The 24,444-nt window shown below is 47.4% G+C and overlaps 1 protein-coding gene across 1 annotated transcript in view; it reads right to left on the bottom strand.

Annotated features, from left to right (window-relative positions):
- Tet3 (tet methylcytosine dioxygenase 3) overlaps positions 1 to 24,444 on the bottom strand; it is a 93,068-nt gene that overhangs the window by 19,236 nt on the left and 49,388 nt on the right. The window contains exons 4-5 of the mRNA XM_032906253.1: positions 20,762 to 22,916; positions 1,000 to 1,090 (exon numbers count right to left, since the gene is read on the bottom strand). Of these exons, the coding sequence (XP_032762144.1) occupies positions 1,000 to 1,090; positions 20,762 to 22,916 (2,246 nt within the window). The remainder of the gene's footprint in view (positions 1 to 999; positions 1,091 to 20,761; positions 22,917 to 24,444) is intronic.

Genomic DNA, 24,444 nt, shown 5'->3' with positions numbered 1-24,444 from the left:
ACACTCCCCAGACAGCAACACCGGACTACTATCTGCTGTGGCCCATGCACAGATTTTAAAGGCTTTATGTGAGCCAGGCATGGTGGCACATGCCTTTAATACCAGCATCCAGAAAGCAGACACGGATAGATCTCTGCATTTGAAGACAGCCTGGTCTATATCGTGATTTCAGGACACCCAGGGAGATATGAGAAATCCTGTCTTAAAACAAGAGCCCCATAAAAAGTCTTTATGTGAACAGACTTAAAAAGAAAGAAAAAGGAGCTGTTATGTAAGCCCATGGGAAAGCAGAGGCAGGCAGATCTCAGAGTTCAAGATCAGCCTAGGCTACAGAGTGAGTTCCAGGGCAGCCAGGGATAGACAGAGAAACCCTGTCTTGAAAAACAAACACAAACAACCCCCCTTCCCATTCACTACTGAATTGGTAAACAATCCCTTCCCATTCACTACTGAAGCTCTTGATACCTTCCACACCCTGCCCCCCAAACCCCACCAAAAAGATCCATGACTCAAGTCTTTTCCTCTAAAGTGACCTAAAAATAATGAACCACTTTTGTAGCAGCGCGTACCCGGGCCCCCAAATACCCAGAGTCTTTCAGGACTTCCTGGATAAACGTGCAACATCATCTTATATAGGAAATCAGGACAGACCCCACTCACAAGGTCATTTGGGTGGGGGGTAAGAAAACAAGGGAGCATGTTAAGCAACACTGTAGAAAAGTTATCCAAGAAAATCAGGCTGCGGGCACTAACTCCAGACAGCATACCACACAGCAAGGGTTTCTTCAATAAAGTCTTTTCAGGAGCAAGAGATGGGATGGGGGCAGACAGAAGGCAGACCTACAGACGGAAGGAAACCCAGGACAGAAAGAAGATTCCCACACAGAACCTGCTACCATCCAGATGTGGGACTTCTCCCTGGTGCCGACTAGCGCACCCCTCTGGACAGGTGCTTAGCGTTCACACCCCCCATGCTTCCCGGACGTCAACGTCACTCACCGATCCTCCATGAGTTCCCGGATAGAGGCTACTGTGGGGCCAGATCCCAGGTGAGTGTAATATGGGCCTTCATCCTTCTCCACTATTTGTTCTGCAGAAATACCAAGAGCAAGCATTATTGGGGGCAATTAGACAACATTAACTCAGAAAGGCAAACCACTAATAGACGTTATAAGAATGTTACAAACAGCTTATAGACATGTAAAAACTGTGTTCCATCCCTACCGGAAACGCACAATAAAATTAAATTCACAATAAAATACATCCGACACATGGAGACATTCAGGAATTTGATAAAAATCACGTGTTGTCAGGACTGTGGTCTAACCATTTGGAATTCAGCTCACTGTCAGCCAATCAAGCTAAGGAGTCAGCAAGTTACCCCAGCAAGACCAAGAAGGGGATCGAACGCCACGGTTCACAGCAGCAGCCCCTCCAACCACAACTGTCCATCAGCAGACAAAGTTAAACATGAGGCATCCCAATCCACAGATAGACCACCACTTGCCCACAAGGAGTAAATCCTCTGTTGCAGTGTTGTGGGCTGGACGCAAGACCTTAAGCATCCTGTACAAAAACTCTACCACAGGCACGGGGGGGGGGGGTTGTTTAAGACGACGAAGTTTTGGAAACAGACAGTGGTGATGGCAGAATAATACAGCACACGGAGTCAGCAACCCTAGCCGCACGCACATTTATATGTGAGTAAATGGCAGCTCTGTGTTAAATACATTTTACCATGGCTAAAGATAAGAAATCAGAAGCGGAGTCGGTGACTTGGTTCCGTAGGTAGAGGTGCTTGTGCAAGCCTAGAGGCTGGAGTTCATCCCTGAGACTCATATACTAGAGAGAATCGACTCCGGCAAGTACTGGCCCCTGCAACCATACACTCATAAAATGTAACAAACATCTAAAAATAAACAGAAGCGAAGCGCTGATCCATGCTAGCACTCTGAGACCTGAAGACACTGTTAAGTAAAAGGAACCAAAGGCCCCAGTGTATGATTACATTCATGCAAATCTCCCCAGTGATAAATCTGTCACAAAGGAAGAGTGGCCACTAGCTGGCGTGGTGTTTGCTTTCATTTGGGGGCAGTGGAAGCATTGCAGGAGACAAGAGCTGGCCGTGCGACGCAGGAGTCCTCACCGCTCCCTTTGAGATGGCTAATATCATGCCATGTGAGCTTTATCTGCTCAAAGAAGGTGACCATTGACTCATGGACCCTTTTAAATGAGCTCAAATGGACTTTTCAAAGTGAAAGAATCCGATTCCAAGAGCAGTAATCACTTTGGCCACGTGGTCCAAATGGATCCTGCGAGGCTAACAGGCTGTAACTGTGCTTGGTTAAGTTAGGCTGCCGTCAAGGGAGACAACTGTAAGGGACAGAAGGAAGCTGATGGAAGCCCTGAGGAGGGTTTAGGACTCCACTGAGCAGAGTGCCAACGTTGATCCTTCAGGTTTAAATGTATGTAATTACATAGGCCAATTAACACGAGAGCACGTCAAAATGCACGGGATTAATAACTACTAATGATTAATTACAAAAAATAAAGTTTGCTGTTGTCTTGGAACAAGGAAAACCTGGAGCAGGTGAGAAGGTTCAGTGGGTAAAGGCACTTGCCACCAAGCCTGATGACCTGAGGTTGGTCTTTGGGATCCATTCAGTACAAAAGAGGAAGGAGTGAGCTGCTACAAATTGCCCTCTGACCTCCGAATACACACACACACACACACACACACACACACACACACACACACACACACAAATTTACAGCAAAACGTTGTGGCAAGCCATCATGTGTTCTCTGATTCCATAAGAAAATCTGGTCACACACATCAAAACACGTATGAAAAGGGTTTTCATAAAATTATTAGCAATAGTTCAAACTGGGGCAATATGCAAGGGTAGAAAGATTGTGCCCTAGATGAAGTCTAAACCCCAGTGTGATGGCACCAAGAGGTAAGGTTTCTAAGAAGTAATTAGGTCCCTGAAGTGAGCCTTGGGCCTGGAGAGATGGCTCAGCAGCTAAGATCTCTTATATAGATGGTCAGCATTCAGTTGCTAACATCCATCTGTACTGAGCAGAACTGCTGCCTATAACCCATGGGGTATTTCTATGTGTGTATTTTGTGTTCTCATTCTCTTGTTCTCCTCCCTCTTCTCCTCTCCATCTGCACAATACTTACCAGGATCTGGGAAGACAGTTCAGTGGGTGAAGTGCTTGGTGTGCAAACATGAGTCCTGAGCTCAGATCCCTAGCACCCATGAAAAAGATGGGCATGGCAACTTGTGTCTATAAACACAACTTAGTGCTGGAGAGATGGCTCAGTGGTTAAGAGCACTGACTGACTGCTCTTCCAGAGGTCCTGAGTTCAAATCCCAGCAACCATATGGTGGCTCACAACCATCTGTAATGGGATCTGATGCTCTCGCCCTCTTCTGGTGTTGTCTGAAGACAGCTACAGTGTACTTATATACATTAAATAAATCTCTTAAAAAAAATACAACTTAGGGAGGTGGGACAGTGACTGTGTGTGTGTGTCTGTGTGTGTGTACGCAGACATAGGTGGATACTTTGAGCTCATTAACCAGCCAAGCCTAGCTAAACTGATGAAATCCAGGTTCACTGAAAGACCTTGTCTTAAATAAGGTGGGGATAATAAGTTATCAGATGTTGATGTCAGGTCCCTACACACAAGCAAGCACATACACACCTACACACCAAAGAGACACAGGAATCTTAACTCTTCTCCTTGTCCATGCTCTGGACTAAGTGAGGGCACATCAGGGAAGAGCCTACATCCCAGCTAGAAAGGGAGCCCTCACCAGTTACAGGATCTTTGAACAGATCATCCTTAGAGTTTTCAGCCGCTGAACTGTGAGAATGCTTGTCTAAGCTGTCTAGTGTGTGGTTATTTATGTTATAGCAGCACACACTGACCAACACATACTCATAATCCAGCAACAGTGAATGGAATGGATAAACAGAATGAGGTAGGCACAGCTGGGATGCATCCAGAAATGAGCACCTACATTACTACAGCCTACCACCACGAGACCACAGTGAAGGACGGAGGCCCAAAACTGAACCCGCAATGCTAGACTCCACTTAAACATTCCAAGAGTAGCCTTGACTTGCTTACAAGTCCACGCAGAGGTGGCAAAATGACACAGGACACTCTGGCAATGAAAATGCCACTCTCAAAAGAAAAGCAAGGATGCATTATTACTAATGTCAAGACAATGGCTTCTGGGGGTTCAGGAACAACAAAAGGATAGGAGGGGACAGAGAAGTCCAAGGACCAGGCATGGTCTGTCTTAAAATATATGGTGGTGATGCAGGCATTCATTTTCATGGAACTGTAAGTGAAGGCTTTGCAAGCTGTCCTTTGAGTCAAAACCTCACAATTTCATAATGTAGAGAGGGGGGTATAATGTTAAAAGAAGTGTTTTAAAATTCTAGAGGGCTTTGGGCTGGAAAGATGGCTCAGTGGTTAAGAACACTGCTCTTCCAGAGGTCCTGAGTTCAATTCCCAGCAACCGCATGGTGGCTCACAACCATCTGTAACGGGATTGATTTCCTCTTCTGGTGTGTCTGAAGACAGCGACAGTGTACTCATATATAAAATAATTCTTTAAAAAAAGATTGTAGGGGGCTAGAGAGGTGTCTCAGCAGTTAAAAGCACTTGCTGCTTTACTGAGGACCTGGGTTCAGTTCCCAGCATCCACATGGTAGCTCATAACCTTCTGTAACTCCAGTTCCAGGAAATCTCATGTTCTCTTCTCATGTTCTCATGTTCCCATAGGCACCAAACATACATGTGGTGCAGACATACAAGTAGGCAAACACTCATGCATGTAAAATATAAAAAAAATTTAAAAAGTGAAGTCCATACTCATTTTGTATAGAAGATCATACTCTGTTTTATGGTAGATAGATACAAGACACCATACATGGCTGCTCCCTTTTAAAAAGCAGATGCCCCTGCTGGTCAGAAAATTACCCATGAATCTCTCCTGATGGCATTTCACACCAGGAAGGGAAGACATTTTCAACGCTTGATTTTAGAACAACCAGGTAGAATTATTTGATTCACAGTTAGAAATTTAAAGCCACCCCTCAACTCCCCCTATAAAATTAGAGTTGAAGACAGCTCAGCATTTAAGAGTACTTGCTGTTCTTCCAGAGGACCAGCATTCACTGTCCCCCCTGTACCCCATCCCCTGGCACCCTTGTTAGGCAGTTTACAACTGCCTGTAACTCCAGCTCCAGGTTATCTGATGCCCTCTGGCCTCTGAGGACACTTCCACACTCACATGAACACACACACAGACATACACACACAGAGGCACACACACATACAGGCAACACACGGGCACACTCGTGCACACACACACCCTACAAATAAATTTAATAAATTATACAAGTGCATGAAAAAAGATTATTCAAAGTAATCACAGAGTAGGGAATATCTCAAAACATGACATAAAATCCAGTAGACCATGATAAATTTTAGCAAAGGGAACCTTACAGAAACCAATCAGAAGTCCGGGTGAAGACAAACAGGGAGAAAGATCTAGAACATAACTGTCAGGCCCTACTGCAGCTCAGCCAGGGCTGTGAGCAAAGAGAAAAAGAAGCGGAGAGAATGATTCTCTGAGAATCACAAGTGGCTTGGACATGTAAAGCTGTTTCTTCCTCTTCCGTGGGTCACACCATCAGAGCCTCTGCTAAGACAGTCGACTGGAGGAAGCACAGGAAACCAGCAGGGCCAAGAGCAATGCAGCACGTGGTCAAATTCCATGTGCACATTGGTCCGACCCAGCAATTACAGAATTTAAAGAATTTATGTTTGGGAGTTTGGGTGTATTTGCATTTGAGCACAAGCCACGTGTGACTGCATGCATTTGTAATTTTGTCACTCAAGAGGGTGAGAAAAATGTCTTGTGAGTTTGAAGCCAGGTTGGGCTACACAGCAAGTTCTAGGGTATCCTGGGCCACACAGAGTTGTCTCAAGGAAAGGTTATGCATTAGGGTGGAAAGTAGACAGGAATGGGACACAAATGTTCATGATATTGCTCATAGTGGGAAATGGTCAGAGGGAGTCTACAGTCCCACCACGAAGGACTGAACAGTACTGAACACTACAGTGGAACTTTAAGCATCTGGAATTAGATGTACAGAAATCCAGGCATTTGGGGGGCATATTTCCAATTCTACATATAACATACACACGTGTACAAACATACACATAAAGTACTCATACATGAGTTATTACCGATGCTAGTAACATTGTTATATCAAGCTTAATCGAGTCCAGCCTCATCCCCATTTTTGTTTGAAAGAGCTGTTAGCTATGTTTATGTACAGCTTAGCAGATGCTGCAGTCCAACTGCTTGCTCTCTGGCCTAGATCAGGAGAATAGCTGTCTGCGGTGGTTTGCCCTGGAGTTATCTGTATTTTGATGCTAATTCCACTGCCCCAAGGACAGCTGCCTAGTCAAGTACTCAGGACTTAGGCGACTTCACCAGAACCTTCTCCCCATTTAATTTGTAAAATACAGGCGAGGGCAGGTACAGGATAGAAGGAAGCCTGTCATTGGACAAAAAGAAAGGGTGGGAGAAAAGTTTAAAGGAAGAGGAGGAGACTGGAATAGAAAGGAGGAAGAGAGGAGGGACAGCAGACTAGCCGTGGGACAACGTGGAGGCTGTACCTTTACAGGTTGTTATGAATGTTCTTAAGGGATGGATGTGTACGGGGCTTTGTATGTTTAGGTGGGCAATTATATCAATTGGATCAAAGGTTATTGTGTTGTGTGTTCTTTCATGTAGCGATTTAAGTGTAAGAAAGTGTGCAGCTACAGACACTGGGCCACTGCGGAATTGGGATGTGTGTTTCTGGCATGGTGGAAACCTGCCTTGGGAACTAGATAGGTAGAGAGATTGCTGCCAGGCTCGGAGAGAGGCCTTTGGCAGTGTGATATGGAATGGAGCGAAGCGGATGAGAGGCTTTGCTGACTGAGACTTAAGCCATCTAGCAGATATCTTGGGGCACTGTGGTGCCAGTCCTAGTACGGGATAAAAGCAGCATTTTATTTTTGTAATTTTACAACAGTTGTCTGTCTCCCACATCCTAAGGCTTCCTTTCTATAGCATCAGTCACATTCCCCAAGCAGAAGTCTGCTCACGGTCCTTTCCTGCTGAGGACTCTACACAGAAGACGTCACGTAATTTCAACACGCTGTCCATGGCACCTCCACGCCGCACCATCTCAGCACAACCCCTACCCAACCTTACACCACCACAGTCTGCACCAAACAACTGCACAGGCCCTCGAGCCCTTACGTGTCTTCTCATGAACAGTGGTACCTTCTTTTCTTCTCTTTAATATGTATTACATGCATACGTGGGAGTGCACTCACTCATCTGCATGTTCATGTGTGGAAGCTAAGTATTACACTGGGTGTCTCATGTGCATGCTCACACATGTGCAGATACATGTATGTGTGTGCAAGGACCTGAGGTGAGTAGTATCTTTCTTGATCTACCTATACCTTAGTCACTGAGGCAAAAATCTTGAATTTGAAACCAGACTTGGCCAGTCTAGCCTTGCTCCATGATCCCTGGCCACCCTTCAGAGCATTAGAATTACAGGTAGACTGCCATGCCCACCTGGCATTGGCGTGGGTTCTAGGGAGCCAAATTCCAGTCCTTGTGCACAAGAGCACTTTACTTACTGAGCCACACCTAGCCATCCCCCTACCCTTTTCTTCTTGGTTTTTCCAGACAGGGTTTTTCTGTGTAGCCTTAGCCCCCCTGAAACTGTAGACCAGGCTGGCCTTGAACTCAGAGCTGCCTGCTTCTGCCTCCTAAGTGCTGGGGTTAAAGGCATGCACCCCCACCCACACCTCCATCTTTTGAGAGAATCTCACTGGGCATGGAGCTTGCCATTTTGACTAGACTGGCTGGCCCAGGAGCTCCTGCCTCCTTCACCCCGGCACTAGGGCTATGGATTTTCACGTGGGTCCTACAGACCTCAGTGTGGGCCCTTTGTGCTTACCCAGCAAGCACTTTACTCACCAAGCCATCATCTCAGCTGGCTATGTGTCTTGTAAGGCCTTACTGGGATTTCCCAAAGCATCCTGTACACATCAGGTTCTCAAGAAGAGGATCCATTTTATTATGTAACTGTTACTAGTACACGGAGCAATGGTTATGTCCCCAACCTCTGTAATCCTTATGACTCTGTGTGTAAAATAAAGGCTCAGCCCAGTGTTTGGTGCATAACAGGAGCTCAATAGGCTGCTATTGTTCAGGGTCTGACAACAACTGGGAGGCTTTGAGGGAGTTGCGCAACCATCATAAGCCTTAGAGCAATTAAATGATAGTTACACATTACGGAACAGTCGGGATTAGATGAGCTATCAGATGCCAAGGTCTCAGCATTTATGAATGGCTTCAACCACAGTTAAAAAATGACTTACTCCAAATAGACCCTATTTTGAACCATACGAAAACAGAAGATGACAGACAGAGGGTGCATGGGGGAGTCTGGGAGAGCAGCCTTGAAAACGTGGGGGTTGGAGTCAGTGGTCTGAACGTTCTTTATAGGTGCTAGTAGACAGCTACATCATGGCACACAGCAAACAGAATGTGAGAATATGCCAGAACTTCTGGGCTTCGCTCCAGCTTCTGCGATGCAGAGAAAATTCAAAGTAACGAATTGCCAAGCCACTGGATACCAGGGCAGCTTCGGTGGCTACCTTTTGCCCCAAATTAGAAAACTTCAACTCACAGTTGGCGGAAGAAAGACATTCAAGGTGCAGTTAAAAAGTTAGGCCCAACAATTCTGTCCCAAACCAAGTCGATTTGGAAACCGGCTGGGCAGGTTTCTCTGCTGCCTAAACACAGGGAAGACACCCTAGACGCCAAGAGAAACCGAAGCCACTTGAAGCGGGGTGACAACACAGCCCAGGTGTGTCTGAAAACCACCACTTCTTTTAAGTGTGCCCCTCTTCCTGAGTTACGTTTTCATATGTTGGTGAACATTCTTTGAAAAGGTTCTATGAAAAGAAATCTGACCCGACACATGTTTAATTATGAAGCTTGTGTGTACACATATAAAACCCCCTTGTTCTATAAATATCTCATCTTACAGTTTTTGCTTTGAAATTTTATTTTGTGTGCATGCGTATGTGTCAACACGAGTGTTGGGTGGGAGGGCAACGTTATGGAGTCTGTTCTCTCTCTGCCTTTACATGGTTTCTGGGCGTCAGGCTTGGGTTGACAGACATAATAAGCTGAGCCACTTCGCGGGCTCAATTTTTGCCTGACATAGTCATCGGTATACAGGACGCTTTATAGGTTCCTGAGTTAGGCGTTAACATTCTTGGTATTAAGAGATACAACTATTAATATCAAAAGTTTTGTAAAAATTCTATACTTAATTTGAATTGCAAATGGTTAATGTGTTGCTCGGCTTTTCAACACCATGGAGACCTACACACCCGAGATAATGAATTTACAATGAGAAATGTTTTGCTCTAGCGCTTGGTGTCAAAAGATTTTAGCCCGTGGTCACTTGGCCCTGATGTTTGGGCCTTTGCTAGCACAGACTATCACAGCAGGAATGCAGGGCATGGAAGGGCTGTTCTCTTTATGACAGCTGGGAAGCAGAGAGGGGGAAGGAGATGCATCCTGCATGGATGCTAAGTAGGAAGGTAAGCAACTCAAAATAGCTTCAGGAAGTCCCTGAAACTGACCAGATTCACTAGGCCCCTCCAAGCCAGAGTAAGCAATAAGAGCCAGAATTGTGCCACGAAGAAGACTCAGACCAGACTGGCTGCCTGGAAGAAGCATAACCAGGCAAGCTGCCTGGAAGAGGTTTAGACAAGAGTCACTCAGAAAGGACACTCTCCAACTTGTTGAGCTGCCTGCAGGCTGTGTGTGGTTTCCCAGCTTTGGTGAGCTCTCACATTGGGGTGGGGGCCTTGGATGCAGATGTCAGAATAATTTCTGTTCCTCTAAGTAACCCTTCACCTATACTCCTGTAAGTAACTCCAACAAACTCATTGCTTCACTAAGTTAGACTTTGCTGTTATCTGTACTTTGATTTTCTTGAGATCCCTGTCTGGGTGAAGTAGACAAGTGTGTTACATCTCCCCAGGAAAAGTTTTGTCACACAACAAGTGTGACACCAATCACCTAACCTCCTTCCATTAGGGCCCACCTCCTAGTAGTTCCACTTTCTCCCATGAGTGCCACAGGTTAGGAACCCAGCCTTCAACACATGGGCCCTTGAAGGGCATTCAAGAGCTAAACTATGGAAATCACTATGAACTTAGTATCTATTCACTGAAACAGCACAAAAGCCTCAATCCTCTAGCAGCTGTGAAAACCCTCAGCTCTTTACTCTGACTTTAAAGAGTAAGTGCTCTTAACTGCAAAGGGCCAGGCAGGCTCAGAGAAAGGTCCAACTCAAGATCTAAGGCCAAAAAAGTACAACAACATGTACTCCCAACATCTTATTATAAAAAGCAAGCATGTACGAATAGCACGCCTGAGGTGGGCACGGGTGGGACATGTCCAAGGGGCATCGGAGCTGGCAGGAAGGAGTTTCCAACCAGTGAAACTTGGGAGAAGCTGAAGGAAAAGAAGGCAACTGTAGCAAGTGCACATTAAATGTAAACATTGGAGGAGAACCTCTCCTGGTGAAACAATGACCCAGGAATGCAGAGAGACCTCTCCTGACAACCACAGAAAAGCCGTTTCCCTGTGCAAGGTCTGCCCGCACTACAAAAAGGGAAACTGCTTTGTAAACCCCGGGGACACTTTTGTATCCTTGAAATCGAGTTTGTTGAAAGGCTTTTCGACTTGTTTAAATAGACGCGTCAGCCAGCATATACATAGACAACAATGTGAGCTAAATAGACCACCACTTCTCACAACCATGTCCACTGTGTCCACTTGTGTGGTGCTAAATATCAAGGTCTCTGAAAAATGGGTGTGTGTGTGTGGGGGGGTATGAGTGCAAGTACTCAAGGAGGCTAGAGGTACTCAACTGTCCTGGAGCTAGAGTTACAGGCAATTGTGACATCCAACATGGGTGCTGGGATGCAAATGTAGGTCCTCTGGAAGAGCAGTAAGCGCTCTTAACTATACACATAGTGATTTCCTGTTTCACTACTGAGCCATAGCACAATCTTTTTAAAGATACTTTAATTGAACAGAGTTGAGGGCTGTCAGAGGGGTGTAGAAAGTGGGAAGCGGCAAGTTTGACTATGTTAGACATCTTACCTAAGTGGAATCACGCAGTACACATCATTCTGTGAGTGGACTCTTTCACCTAGAGAGAATGCTTTCCAAATCTGCTAAAATCCAGAAAAATCCCAGGAATTGAACACAAGAAAAGACTGAGGAGTGACAAAACCATTGGTCTGCCATCACAATGAAAAGTTAACCCATTCAAGGATGGATCTGGCAATCCCAAGGACGATTGCTGGATGCAAAAGGGACAAAGTAATTCTATAATGGCAATACCCAATCTCACCGCCTTAACCTGGTTGTTACCATGATATCACTAACAGGGAACAATTAGAGGCCCTAGGGTGGGAGGGTGGGGTGTCGGGGAGTTTCACCATAGGCTAAACACGTATTCAGACCTAACTTCCAGTCCACAGGAAACAAGTATCCAGAAGCACACAACCCTGAGTGCAGAGGTGACAATGAAGGGGACGAGCTAGCTCTCATCTTTTTGACGGGACACTCAGATTTCCCTGCCCTGCCAAGTGCCACCTGCAGAATTACACAACTCTGTAGCCAGGATTACAGCACCTTGCAAGAGCTGCATCTGGCTTTCTCTCTGCAGGTAATGCTGTGCCTCTGGGCCAGGGAGGGGGCACCGCTCTGCAAGGCTGAATGTACTCTGAATCAGCAGTCAACACACGTGCTTCCCGCAGCAGGCTGGGGTTTAACAGTCTTCTTGGAGCTAAAACTATGAACCTGAAAGTCATTAGGGGAGTTGAGCCTATTATAACATGTTTGGTTTCCTGACATTTGGTGTGTCATGTCCATTCTAACTTTTATATTTCCTACTTTTGCCATAGAGTTTTGTATCCCACCCCCCGCCCCCACCACCATACCACCTCTAACTTGGGACAATCTCTGTTATGTTTTTGCTAACAGTACGGGGACAGTTAGGGAGGGAGGAATTAGAAGCCTCTGGAATTTCTCCCATCTCCTTTTTTTTTTTTTTTTTTTTTGTAACAGCAAGAGGTAGCTTTTATTAACGAGATCCCTATTAGCGGGATCCCGGGTCGATATGTATCCCACACAGGAGACAGAGGAATCGACTTCTCCCATCTCCTTTACCATTTGCTTTTTGACGGTGTTCTTGTGGATATACTTCCCTCTCCGCACTAGGAGACGTCAGTGTAAGCAGGCGGGCGTAGTACACGCCTTTGACAGGAAGCAGAGGCAGGCAGATCTCTGAATTCCAGGCCAGCCTGGTTTATATAGTGATTTCCAGGCTGGCCAGGGATATGTTAGACCCTTCCAGAAAGTGAGGAAGAAAGGAAAGGGGAAGAAAGGGAGAAAAGGGAGAAAAAAAAAAAAAAAAACCTAAAATAACAAATTTCAAACAGAGTACCTTTTGTATTGTATTTATTTTGACATTCTGTTCTCTGAGGAGGAACTTTGTGTAGCCTAAATTGTCCTCAGTCTGGGCTGGAGAGATGGCTCAGTGGTTAAGAGCACTGACTGCTCTTCCAGAGGTCTTGAGTTCAATTCCCAGCAACCACATGGTGGCTCAAGACCATAATGGGGATCTGATACCCTGTCCTGGTGTGTCTAAAGACAGCTATAGTGTACTCATATACATAAAATAAAAATGTCCTCAGTCTTCATCTGTAGTCAAGGATGACCTTGAATCTTTCTTTGTGTCTACTTCCCAGGTGCTGGGATTGCAAGCATACCCACCATGCTTAAAGCTTTTGTTTAGAAGAACCATCAGTTAGTCTCTACATCTGAGTGCATTTGGCATTAACTGCTAGTCCCTTCCCAGCACAACCTCCCCATGTTATCGTTATTTGGTGCAGCCCCTGAAAGTCTGCCTTCCTGCATGGTGGACATGTCTTAATGAGTCCTTTACATGTGTAAATGATGACTTAACCATTGATCTCTGTCACTCAAGAATATTTCCACACTCTACTCAGAGAGCTGCAATATATATATCCAACATAAAAACCTTTACTAATCAGTGAGAGAACCAGGGCAATAGCCTCACACGGGCCCTTTACCAAAGACGGCATGTGGAAAAGCAAGCGTTCAACTTCACTGGCCACTAAGGAGGTGCGCATAAAGGCACAATGAGATTCTATCACATATCACAGTGGCAAAGACGGGCACTACTTTCTGGGAGGGATGCAGAGTTGAGCCTGCATCAGTTTAAGTCGTTACACCACTCTGGCTACCTTGAACCCCAGGAATAAACTCAGATCTACCTGTCTCTGCCTCCTGAGTGCTGGGATTAAAGGCCTGTGGCCACAATGGTTTGCCCTGCATTCTTACTGTCCTGTAGGACTCGCATTTTTTGAAAATGCCTCTGTGAGGTACACACTCCACAGGTACCCTTTCGTAGCACTCCCACAGTTTGGGTTTGTGCCCCCTGCACACCTGTTTTTGCCTTTTGTTCTGAGATGGAGTCTTGCAACACTATGTGGGCTGGCCTTGATATCACTCTAATCAGATCTTGAACTTTTGCTCTTCCTACCTCAGGCACCAGAGCAGTTAGGATTATAGGCGGATGTCACCGGCCTCAGTGTTAAGTAATCTTTGATGGGGGAAACGTATGCCCAAGGCGTCCACTTGCAGCTTCTATACCGTTTTGCAATGGACACTGTGGAGTGAATACTTCTTTGTCGTAAGCTGTACTATGTGGCTGGGGTTTAGCAGTATCTATGGTTGTCAGCGGTATTATACATACTCTGACAACCCAAAATATCTTCAAATCAAGAGAGGGACAAAGTAGCCCTCCTTTTTATTAAAACCATGGTTCTAGGCTCATTTGCCCGAAACAGAACATTACCCTTGTTTACTTAGCCACTGCTCAAATATCTTCCCTTAGATAACTAAGCAAGAGAAGTCAGCTCGGTGGGCTGGAGGGGGACGGGAGCTGTGCAGGAGTTTCACCTCCAGGTGTATATTTGACGGAGTATTGCCTCTAATTCTCTACCTCTGTGTGTTGAGGGTGGGTTAGAAGCTCTGTCTGGTGGGGACCGACTCTGGGTACTTTGTTATTTCATCCAGTTGTAAAAAGCCTCACATTGGGTAGAACTTTCGTCTGGAGTTTCAGTGAATATTATTCTCTACACAATGACCTCAGTCTGACACTGCCGGGTCTCACCTACAGAGCTGGCTCCTGGTGTCTGGTTTCCCTTGTTGCCAGCCAACCAGAGCCAAGAACTTACTCTACCAAATGCTGGGGCATCAAGTCTTTCAAGTGAGCTCCCCACTTTGCCCTTCTCCACAGCTGGTCTCTAGTTTCTAAGTTGTGGGGTTCCTGAGGCCCCAGGAGTGTTTCCCCAACACCCCATGCTGTGCACTGCATTACTGTTCTTTGAGCATGCTGCTATGCTGGCAGACAAGCCCTGGCACTTGCGGCTTAAGATCAATGCTAGCCCTGTGTTCAGGCGAGGAAACTTTCTCCTCCTATTGTATTCCCTTGGGCTCCCTGAGCGGGTTTCGGAAAAGGAATATTTTGCTAAATGGATATTAGGTCACAATTTTTTTCCCTTTCAGTCCCATGTGATATTCCTTTCTTCTCCATTGAAGAGAGAAATAACCCTTCTTAAAGAAAAATCTGTTTTCTCATCTCACATTAGACAATGAAACAATAAGGTGAGGTTTCTTCTCTCTTTTCTGAAGTTCCTCAGGGGGACAGCTGAGGAGAGCAACATACTGCTTTTCAGAGATCGCCTCCTACATGGCTCTGGTATTTTCCTTAACCCTGTGCCCTTCATCTAACACTAACGACAGAAAGAAGGCTCTGTTCCACTCCTACTGTGCTGGAGGGAGAAACAAAATGCATTTTTCTATCATTAGCAATAGGCAAATGAAACTATTCATAATGAAGGAGGACCCTCAGCTTCTGATTGACTTCCCCTCTTCCCCTCTCTCTCTATACACACGCTATGGAAAGCGAGCAAAGCCCTTGCTGAAGCCTGACAACCGGAGTTAGGTCCCCAAGACCCACCTGGCAGAAAGAAAAGCAAGTACTGGTTGTCCTTTGACCACCACATGCATTCTGTGGCATAAGAGCGTGCGAGTGCGTACACATGCACACATGCACACACACACACACACACACACACACACACACACACACACACACACACACACACACTGTAATAGACACGAGGGCCTCCACTCTCCCAGTGGGGAAAGCTAAGAGCAGAATACACATGGGGACAGTGAGCACTGCTTTCGTGACGTGACAGTGGTACACAGAGACCAGAGCACATAAGATCATCTGCACTTTTGCCTCTTTCCTAGAAATCTCTGCAAGGTCTTTGCTTTTTAATGCAATGTTATGCAGCCAATAAGATCCTCTAGCATGACACTTCCTGAGAGCGTAAGTCCACAGTAGGGGGCAGGACCTGCCCACGATCAGGATTACAGGATTCTTAAGCCTGATCAGGTGACCTGCTGCTGGTCTAAGTACGTTTATATAATAGGCCCATTAGCTGACCACAAAGATAGAACGTGAAGAGGTTATACTTATGCTGATCGCACATCTCTGATGAAATACGGAGGTGGAATAAGGTTGACCAGTTAACCCAAAATACATAGGGTACCTGCCAGTCTAGGAGGCTTCAGAACTACAAGAGACGATCCTGCTATCAAGAAACACAGGCTTTAACTGTGAAGATGAGCACACATCAGCCAGGGAAGCTCCAGCATTGAACGTTGACTGACTGGGTATGATGTGCATAGCTTCCCTGGGGCTTTAAGTTGCCTTTTCCTCCATGCCTTCCCACATGACCTCTGCCTCCAGTTTGAGCCCTCTCCCCTAAACACTGGTCTTCTCTATTCTCAGGCTTCTCACTGATCCACACACTTAGCCTGGAAATGACCACAACCACAAACACCATCACTTATAGCTATGTCTCTAGTTCGTGGATTCAGTCTTGGGTCTCTCCCGCACATCTGCAAGGCTGGTAGTTCTCTACCCCACACCCGGGTCCCAACCTGAAATCCCAGGAGTCATGTCAATTGCTCTTCCTCCTCCATTCCTCCCTACCGGACCATTGTTGAAGTTCTGTCCATCTTTCTCCCTCCTTCCTACCCATCAACTACCTTTTTTTTTTTCTTCTAAAAATTCTGGCCATCCATCCATCCATCCATCCATCCATCCATCCATCCATCCACCCACCCACCCACCCATCTACCCATCTACCCATCTACCCATCTACCCATCTACCCATCTATACCCATCTAGAGACAGGGTTTCTTCAGAGTCCTAGCTGTCCTGGGACTTGCTACGGAGACCAGGCTGGCCTTAACCTCCGAGATCCACCTGCCTCTGCCTTCCGAGTGCTGGCTAAAGGTGTGCACCACCATGCCTGGCCTTTGGCATTCACTCCTAACCCAGGCACCCACAATTACTTGCTTGAGCTTGTAAACTGGTTTCTCTGCTTTTAGAATCACCCCTCCTTTCCCTGAAACTGCTCTCCTGCCACTCCCAGTTAACATACCAGCCACACCAGAGCGTTTCTCTCTCCTCTCTCTTTACATTTCCAGTGGTTTTGCATGCCCTTTCACTTCCCTGATACTCACAGCCCTTCCTTGGCATTTCCTTAGCAACGGTATCCCTGTTTACCTTCCATGATCCTCTAAAACTCAGACTTCACCCCTACCAGGAAGTTCTGATACCCTCCTAACTTAGGACCAGAGTCTCCACTTTATCCAAATACGCTATTGTTTAAAAGAAAATTTAAGAAAATCATATCAAAATGAATGCGAGGGAAGGGGACAAAATTTCACAAAATGAAAGCTACAGGAAACGGACTCTACATGACTACAAACCAAGGTAAATTAGTTTTCTCCATTCGGGACTGTCCCTGCTTAGGTTACACTGTAACCAGCCACATCTGCTAAACAATGTCATTCCTTCCCCCTCGCTTCCACCCTGGCCAGGCAAAGATGTTCTTCCTGTAGCCACTTTAGGCAGGATGACGGGCTTAAAATGCTTAAAATGCACTATGAAATCTGCACTGTCTTTCCCTGACCCCCACACCTAACCCTCCTGCCTGGGCTCTGTGCTAGTCCCCATGGCTTCCTGTTGGCTGCCCCTCAGATACATTAAGACAACCATTAAAAGCTAACACAGATTGTTTCCTCATCTATGAAATGATGACGAGGTCTTAAAGGATGCTTTTCCCACTAAAATGTCCTTTTGTTCATTCTGTCCTAATCTTTCTCCTCTGGGCATTTCTCCATTACTGAGCACAAACACCACAGGGACACAGCAGTCCCTGCAGCCCAGTGCCCTGCCCATCTCTGCCAAGGGTCACAGGCAAACAGGGTTAAGAGCAAACAGGCTATCTCCAATGAAAACTTCAAAATATTAGAAATATTTCAACACCCATACACCCAACAGTAATGATCACACCACTTCTCAGAGCCAATGCCTTCCATACTGTCTAGATCAATTTTTGAAATTTCATGCCTGCCTTTAATTTTAGTGTTCAAGATTTAGAGAACAAACTTAGTATACCCCATTCAATACCTAAGACAACTATAGTAGTTTTTTTTTTTTTTTAAGACAGTGATTCTATATATAGCACCAACTAGCCCATAACTTCTTATTGTAACCCAGGTTGGACTCAAACTCATGATTCTACTTCAGTCTCCCAGGTGCTGGAATTACAGGTGTGTGCCCATATCTTGCTCCGTAATTCTCATGTATGGGTAATGCTCATGGTATTTAAGTTTCTTGTACTATGTTCTAGGACATATTTTCTTTTTAAATGCTGTGTGTAAGTGTTTGCATTTATGTATGTGCCAGGTGTGCACCTGGTAACCAGGGAGGCAAAAAGAGGGGGTCAGACCCTCTAGAACTGAGTAACTAACAGAGATGGGTTTGAACCTCTGTCATGTAGGCGCTGATAACCAAACCCAACTCCTCTAAGAGGAGCAAGTGCTCTTACACATTTATTATGAATCTTTAATGGTTTGCCAAGTCTCACCTTACATCCCTGCAAACTACTTATATGAACCTGCAAAAATCTGCCTACTGAGAGTATGGGATAAATTTCTGGAACGTGGGAGACGTTCTCATCTGTCACGGCTCTTGTTAGAAAACCGGAGACAGACTCAGAAAGTCTACCCAGTGAAGCTGAAAAGAACCATTCTAGACCCGGGGCACTAGATGCTTTTAACACAATACTGGATGTCCTCTCACAAAGGGAGCCTGGGGCCCTCCCCACGGAGAGAGCCAACCCCTCCATCCTGCTGCTGTTTGTCCTAGGTGGGGCTTGCACTTCAGCTAACTAGTTTCAGTCACAACATGGCTCAGTGGTAACGTCCGTAGTGCAAGCAAGCCTGAAGACCCAAATCTGATCCCTGAAACCCACTTAACAAAGGAAAAAAAAAAAAAACTAGACTGTCTTCTGACTTCCCCTGCTTCACACACACACACACACACACACACACACACACACACACACAAAATTAAGGGAAAAATAACAGAACGACATGGTGGTTGAAGAGCTCAAGACCCTCAAGTTCAATTCTCAGTTCCATCATTCTGTGACCTTGGAAAAGTATTTAACCTGACTTTTGCTCCCTCGCATTAAAGTGCAGCCAGCTATAGCCCTCACATCACGTAACTATTCTATGGTTTAAATGAGGCAGTGACTGAAGCGCTTGCTCTGGTGTCTGGAGCTGAGCCGAGGTCCATGAATACTATTGTTGCTCTCGGCAGCGTCCTATACTGGGCCATCTCCCTCTAAAAGTGAACTTAAAGTGTGGAGAAGGGCCCAAGTATTCTCAGGCAGTGAGCGATGGAGCTGGAATTCAGATTCTAAAAATAGCCTTGACCAATCCCGATATCCTGAGATTTAACACATAACACGTTTATTTAGGACCGATTAGTCCTAAGCACTAGTTAAGGAGATCAGAGCACTACATTCAAGCAGGTGAGGCAGACATGCACACACATAGGACAAGAGGAGGAATCTGTGTGAGCTGAACATGGGATCAGGAGGTTTTCACAGCCAGACCTTAGAGTCATCTTTAGCAAGGAACAGAGCTAATGATTGGCACTTATTCACCCCTGAAAAACCCAGGGCACAAGTGAATCCTATCATGCCCCCCTAGTCTTTTACCCTGGAGTCTGGGGTAACTGGAAAGAATGAAAGTCCAGACTCTAACTGGGACAAGCACCTACAAAAAGGAAAGCAGCCTTTGTGCATCACACAGTCAAAGAATCAGTGACATACCATGAGCACATCTGTGTGTTCTGTCAACACCCAAACTGCATGTGCCATTTGCAGGCCTCTCTAAAGCAGCAGGACACAGAAGCTAGGGCAGATCCAGGGCTGCCACCACACCAAGGACCGTCCCTGAGATTGTCAATCTATGGTGCTGGTTCTAAGGCACCCGAGGGCAAGGCCTAGAAACTGATGGGCTCTTTAGATGCTGACCTGTGGCACAGGGACACACACAGCCTAGATCTAACCATGTCAGAACCCATGCACACGTTACCGCCAGCTGCACAGCCACTGCAAATGCGGGCCTAGACAACCAGAGTGCACATTCCTCTCCAAACCTGCCCTGAAGAACACTGCCATGGCCAAGACCCAACCAATACCGCCTCTAGAACCATCATCCCTCTGCTCCCTCCACCTCCCTCCCTCTCAGGCACGTACATTTTCTTGCATAGCTTGGGGCACTTTCCTTATTCTTCCTGGATAGTCTCTCTCTTTCCACAAGTTTTGAAAATGCATAAGATAACAAAGACATCAGTTGCTTTCAAACCCTCGGGAACCCACTACTCTTCTTAGGATCAAGTCCTGACATTGGTCACTGGGTCCTGACTGACCTGACTCCTGTCCACCACTTCAAGCCACCTCTGTGCTCTTGCTAGGCCAAAAGGATTCCAAACAAATCCTACTTTCAGCCCCAGGCACTCCTAACTCCCAGAACAGTTCCTTTTTAGTTGATGGCCCATGCAAAGACACCACCTCCTGCAGCAAGGTCTCTGTGAGGTCAGTTTCACCGAATCTAGAATGACCCAGGACACAGACCTCATGGGCGTGGGAAGGGAGTGTAAACTGAGGAAGAAGGCCAACAGATTGTGGGTGGCACCATTTTCTGGCTGACATTCTCATTATGTTAACAGAGAGAAGGGAGCAGGGCATCAGTGTACATTCATCTCGCACTGTGGTTGCCACAGCTGCTTCAAACGCCCATCTCTCTTTTGACTTCCCTGACATGACAGATTGCACCCTTAAACTGTGAGCCAAGGTAAACTTGTTTCCCTTTAAATTGCTTTTAGCTGAGTATTTTATGGCACCAACAGGAAAGAAAGGAAGACAGCCTCCCCAGGGAGGGCTTCAGTTACATTGGTACCAGTTTCCGTCAGGTTTTTCCCACTTGCCTGTCAGCTTGTTTCCCAGGACATAGCACAGTGGTAGGCATTCAGTAAAGGGTCTGCCCACCAGGCTGCTCCATGTCCTCTAACACTCGAATGGACTTACCGACACAATCGCAGGTGGGGAACTCAGCCTGGGCCTTCTTGGCAGGTGTGTCCAGCAGACTCTTCGTAGGTGTGTCTAGGTACTTAAGAGGTGACTCCAAGAAGCCACTGAGGGTGGGTGTGAGTGGGTTCTCGGCCTTGGTGGGAGTGGCCTCCTGTCCTCCCTCTTCTGAATGGAAGCAGGTGGTTGAGAGCACAGTCACAGCCCCTGAAGACTCAATCTTGATCTTCTTGGGGGAGCGGGTGGCGAAAGGGCTCTCCGGAGTTGGGAGACATGTTGATTGGTTTTCAGGGTCTTGAATGGGCACCGAAGGAGGGCCAGGAAGCCCAAAGCTATCCCCAAATTCAGCCTCAAATTGCCGGATGAGCTCTTCCAGCTTGTCATCGGCAGGGGGAAGGGGGCCACCAGTGGAGCCTGACTGCAGGGCTACCATGGGGCTGGGGGATCTCATTTCCTGAGTAGGGGGCAGCAGGCTGTCCCCAGAGGGACTAGGTGCAAACAGCGCAAGAGAAGGTTCTGGGGGTAGAGGGGTAGCACAGCTCTGGGAGGCAGCACCCTGGGAGGCGGGGGGCGGGACGGGGAGCTGGGCAGGTGTAGGTGCCTGTCCTTCGGAGGCTTGGGGTTTTAGCCCTTCCAGAATAATCTGCCTAACAGGCAGGAAGAGGGGCTGCATGTCCCTGGACCTGGACTTCTTGATCTGAATGGGCTTTCGGACACTGGCCTTGATCCCAGGGGTGGTTTTCTCTGCTCCCACAGGACCTCCAGCTGGAGTAGGGGGCTTCTTTTTCTTTTCCTTGGGTGGTTTGTCAGGAGGCCGCGGGGCAGGTGAGCCTGGTGGGGCCCACCAACCAGGAGCCTGAGGCTCTGTGGAAGTAGGGAAGGAGGCATCATGGGCCTGTTCCAAGAACAGGTTGCGCTTGTGATGAAGGTGTTGCTGAAGCGCTGTCTGGGCCTTCTGGTGGGTGTCAGGCTCTGAAGATGGCAGGGGAGCCTCCCTCTGGGAAATAGGAGATGGTGCTGGAGCGGGGGAGGAAGGGGGGGCCTCAATCTTGACCTTGGGCTTGGTGGGAAGGGCCTCGGGCCGCTTGAATACTGACTGGATGTAATCACTGGCGCTGCCCAATAGCTGCTCCAGTTCAGCCATAGGGTCGGGGCTCGGGCGAGGTACAGGCCAGGAGTTCCGGGGTGTCGCTGGAGGGGTGTCAGTGCCCCATGCTTCAGAAAACTCAGTTCTTGGAGTTGCTGGAGGGAAGGCTGGGCTGTCAGGAGCAAAGGATGGATGTTCCTCTGGGGGAACCACGGGCCACGAGGGGGCCCGGAGGTAGGACTGGGGAGACCTGAAAGGGGCAGAAGGGGACAAGGCCTCAGGGAGTGGACAAGAAGCCTGGGAGGTGGAATGAGAAGGCTGAGGGAGGGCTGAGGAGAGCTGTGTGAGGGCCTCGATGGCGATGGCTGTCTGCAGGCTGATGTTTTTTTCCTTGGCAATGCTCAGGGCGCTCTGGGACAGAGGCAGGCCCTCCAGGGGAGGTACCTGGGGGACCTCAGAGCTAAGGAGTGGTCTGGTGCTTGGGGCTGGAAGGCCAGCCTCACTCGGAGGCAGAGTGCCTGGGAGCCTGGGCCGCCCCTGCCCTCCCTCCATGGCCGCAGACTTGATCTTCCCCTCCAGCCACTCGAGGTAGTCGGGGCACTCTGGGCCATCGCAGTTGCAGTTGGGTGGTTTCATGCCATGCCTCGCCAGGGCCAGGGCCGTCTGTAACGTGTCCAGGTCTTCACTGCCCTCAGAGCAGCTCTCAGGCCGGGGTGCCCTGCCGTTGTTCCCAGCCTCACGACTCATCTCACGGTTGAAGGTTTCATAGAGCCGGGTGCTAAGGGCCCCGTAAGAGGACACAGCTTCGGCCACAGCCGAAAAGGCCACCAGATCGTGGGCATCTTCCAGGCGAGCGGTGTGAGCAGGGCCTGAGGCAGCGTCCCAGTCGGGCTTCTGGTCTACCCGCCAAGGACCCGCAGCTCCCAGAAGACTGGGTCCGGCAGGCTCTCTAGCACCATTGACGGGCGCCCCTGAGGTGCTTAGCTGCCTTGAATCTCCATGGTACACTGGCCCTGAGTCCATCTGACCTGGAACAGGTCCATCAACTGGGCTGAGCTCTGAGCCTGTCTGGAGAGAGAACAGAGAGGGGGGAAAGGAAAAACATAAACCACACTATTTGTAAAGTATCACCCTGATTCACACTATCCAGGTATACTTCCAAACCCCTCTTTCCTTGCAAATTCTCTCCTGGATGTTGTGGGAGCCTCAGTCTATACCTTCATAAACCTTCACCCTTTAGCTGGTTTTACCAATTTATAATCTCAGCTGAAGAAGGGTAGTCCGATCCTCTGGAGTTTGCCGACTATCCAGCTTAGCAGGCTCTAGGTATATGGGATAGAAGGGCTGTCCTCTGACCTCCTTATACACACACACACACACACACACACACACACACACACACACACACACATACACGTATGCATACACACAAGCACACAAAGAAGTTCTATGTCGAGTTCTCAGTGCCACCAGCCCTGTGAGAGCTCAGATCAAACCCCAACATCCTTTAAGCTTCTGATAGACAAAACCATCCATTCCAAGGCCCTTTCTATTCTATTTTTATGTTAGGAGGGAAAGAAAACTAACCAACCCCTATACGGAATGGTGTGAAAAGGAAAGCCTTCACACTAGACCTGGATGGGGATCAGTCACAGCTCCTGCTGGGGAGGAAACACAGTTCACTTCTCTTCCTGTTAAATCCTCTCTCAAGTTAGGAGAAAGAGCTCACATACCGCACACACAGCCCCAGGCCTGAGGGAAATCCTGATGGCTGATTCTACTGAGCCCCAAATTGAGATTAGCCCTGCCCCCATATTGAGATTGACCCCACTCCATGAGAACCAGTTGGGCTCTTGGTGTTTGAGTTCCTGATTGAAAAGATTCAGGCGTCTCACCCAGGATCAACCATTAATCATATGCTTGATGCCCATGAAAGCACAGGAAAGGGAAAGAAAGGGCGGTTGAAGTGGCCTAAAGGACATCATGGACAAGCAAGAAAGGTGAAAAACGATAAGACATTACATTTGCAAGACTCATCCCTTGAAAAGAAGAGTCCTTCCTCTCCACCAAAGACCAGGAAAACCCTAGAAGGAAGGACAGATTCCGGGGCACGGGCAGCAGTAGCTGGGAGCCTGGTGAAACACAGGTTTGACAGCTACTGACATCCTCGAAGATCATGGCAGCTGGCGTACAGTCCAGTGATCTAGCTCTGTAGTCAGCACTGCTGGGAAGCCATGGGCTTGAGGAGCTAGGGCTTAACTGGGAGCAGGTCAGAGGGGACCCAAGTCCTTTTCTTTGCTTCCCAGCTCCATGAGGTGAGCCCCCTTTGCTCTGCCACTGTTGCTCACCGTGATGGTGCCTCAGACACTGTGACCAAGCCAAGTGGCTATTGTCTGAATCCTCTGAAACTGTTAAACTTTCAAGATCTTTCTTTCTACTTGTTTGTTTTTTCACAGTGGAAAAAGTTGCCAGCTACATGGGGGAATTTTAGTGAAGACAACACCTTAACCAACCTATTAACAATTAACCAATGTTACAACTCAACATTAATGACATCATTGTGACCGAATTAACTGACAAGAAGCTACCTAAGAAG

This window comes from Rattus rattus, chromosome 6, assembly GCF_011064425.1.
Source record: "Rattus rattus isolate New Zealand chromosome 6, Rrattus_CSIRO_v1, whole genome shotgun sequence".
NCBI classification, from domain to species: Eukaryota; Metazoa; Chordata; class Mammalia; order Rodentia; family Muridae; genus Rattus; species Rattus rattus.
Note: the sequence above shows the minus strand (reverse complement) of the source record. Positions and strands in the feature narration are given on the sequence as shown.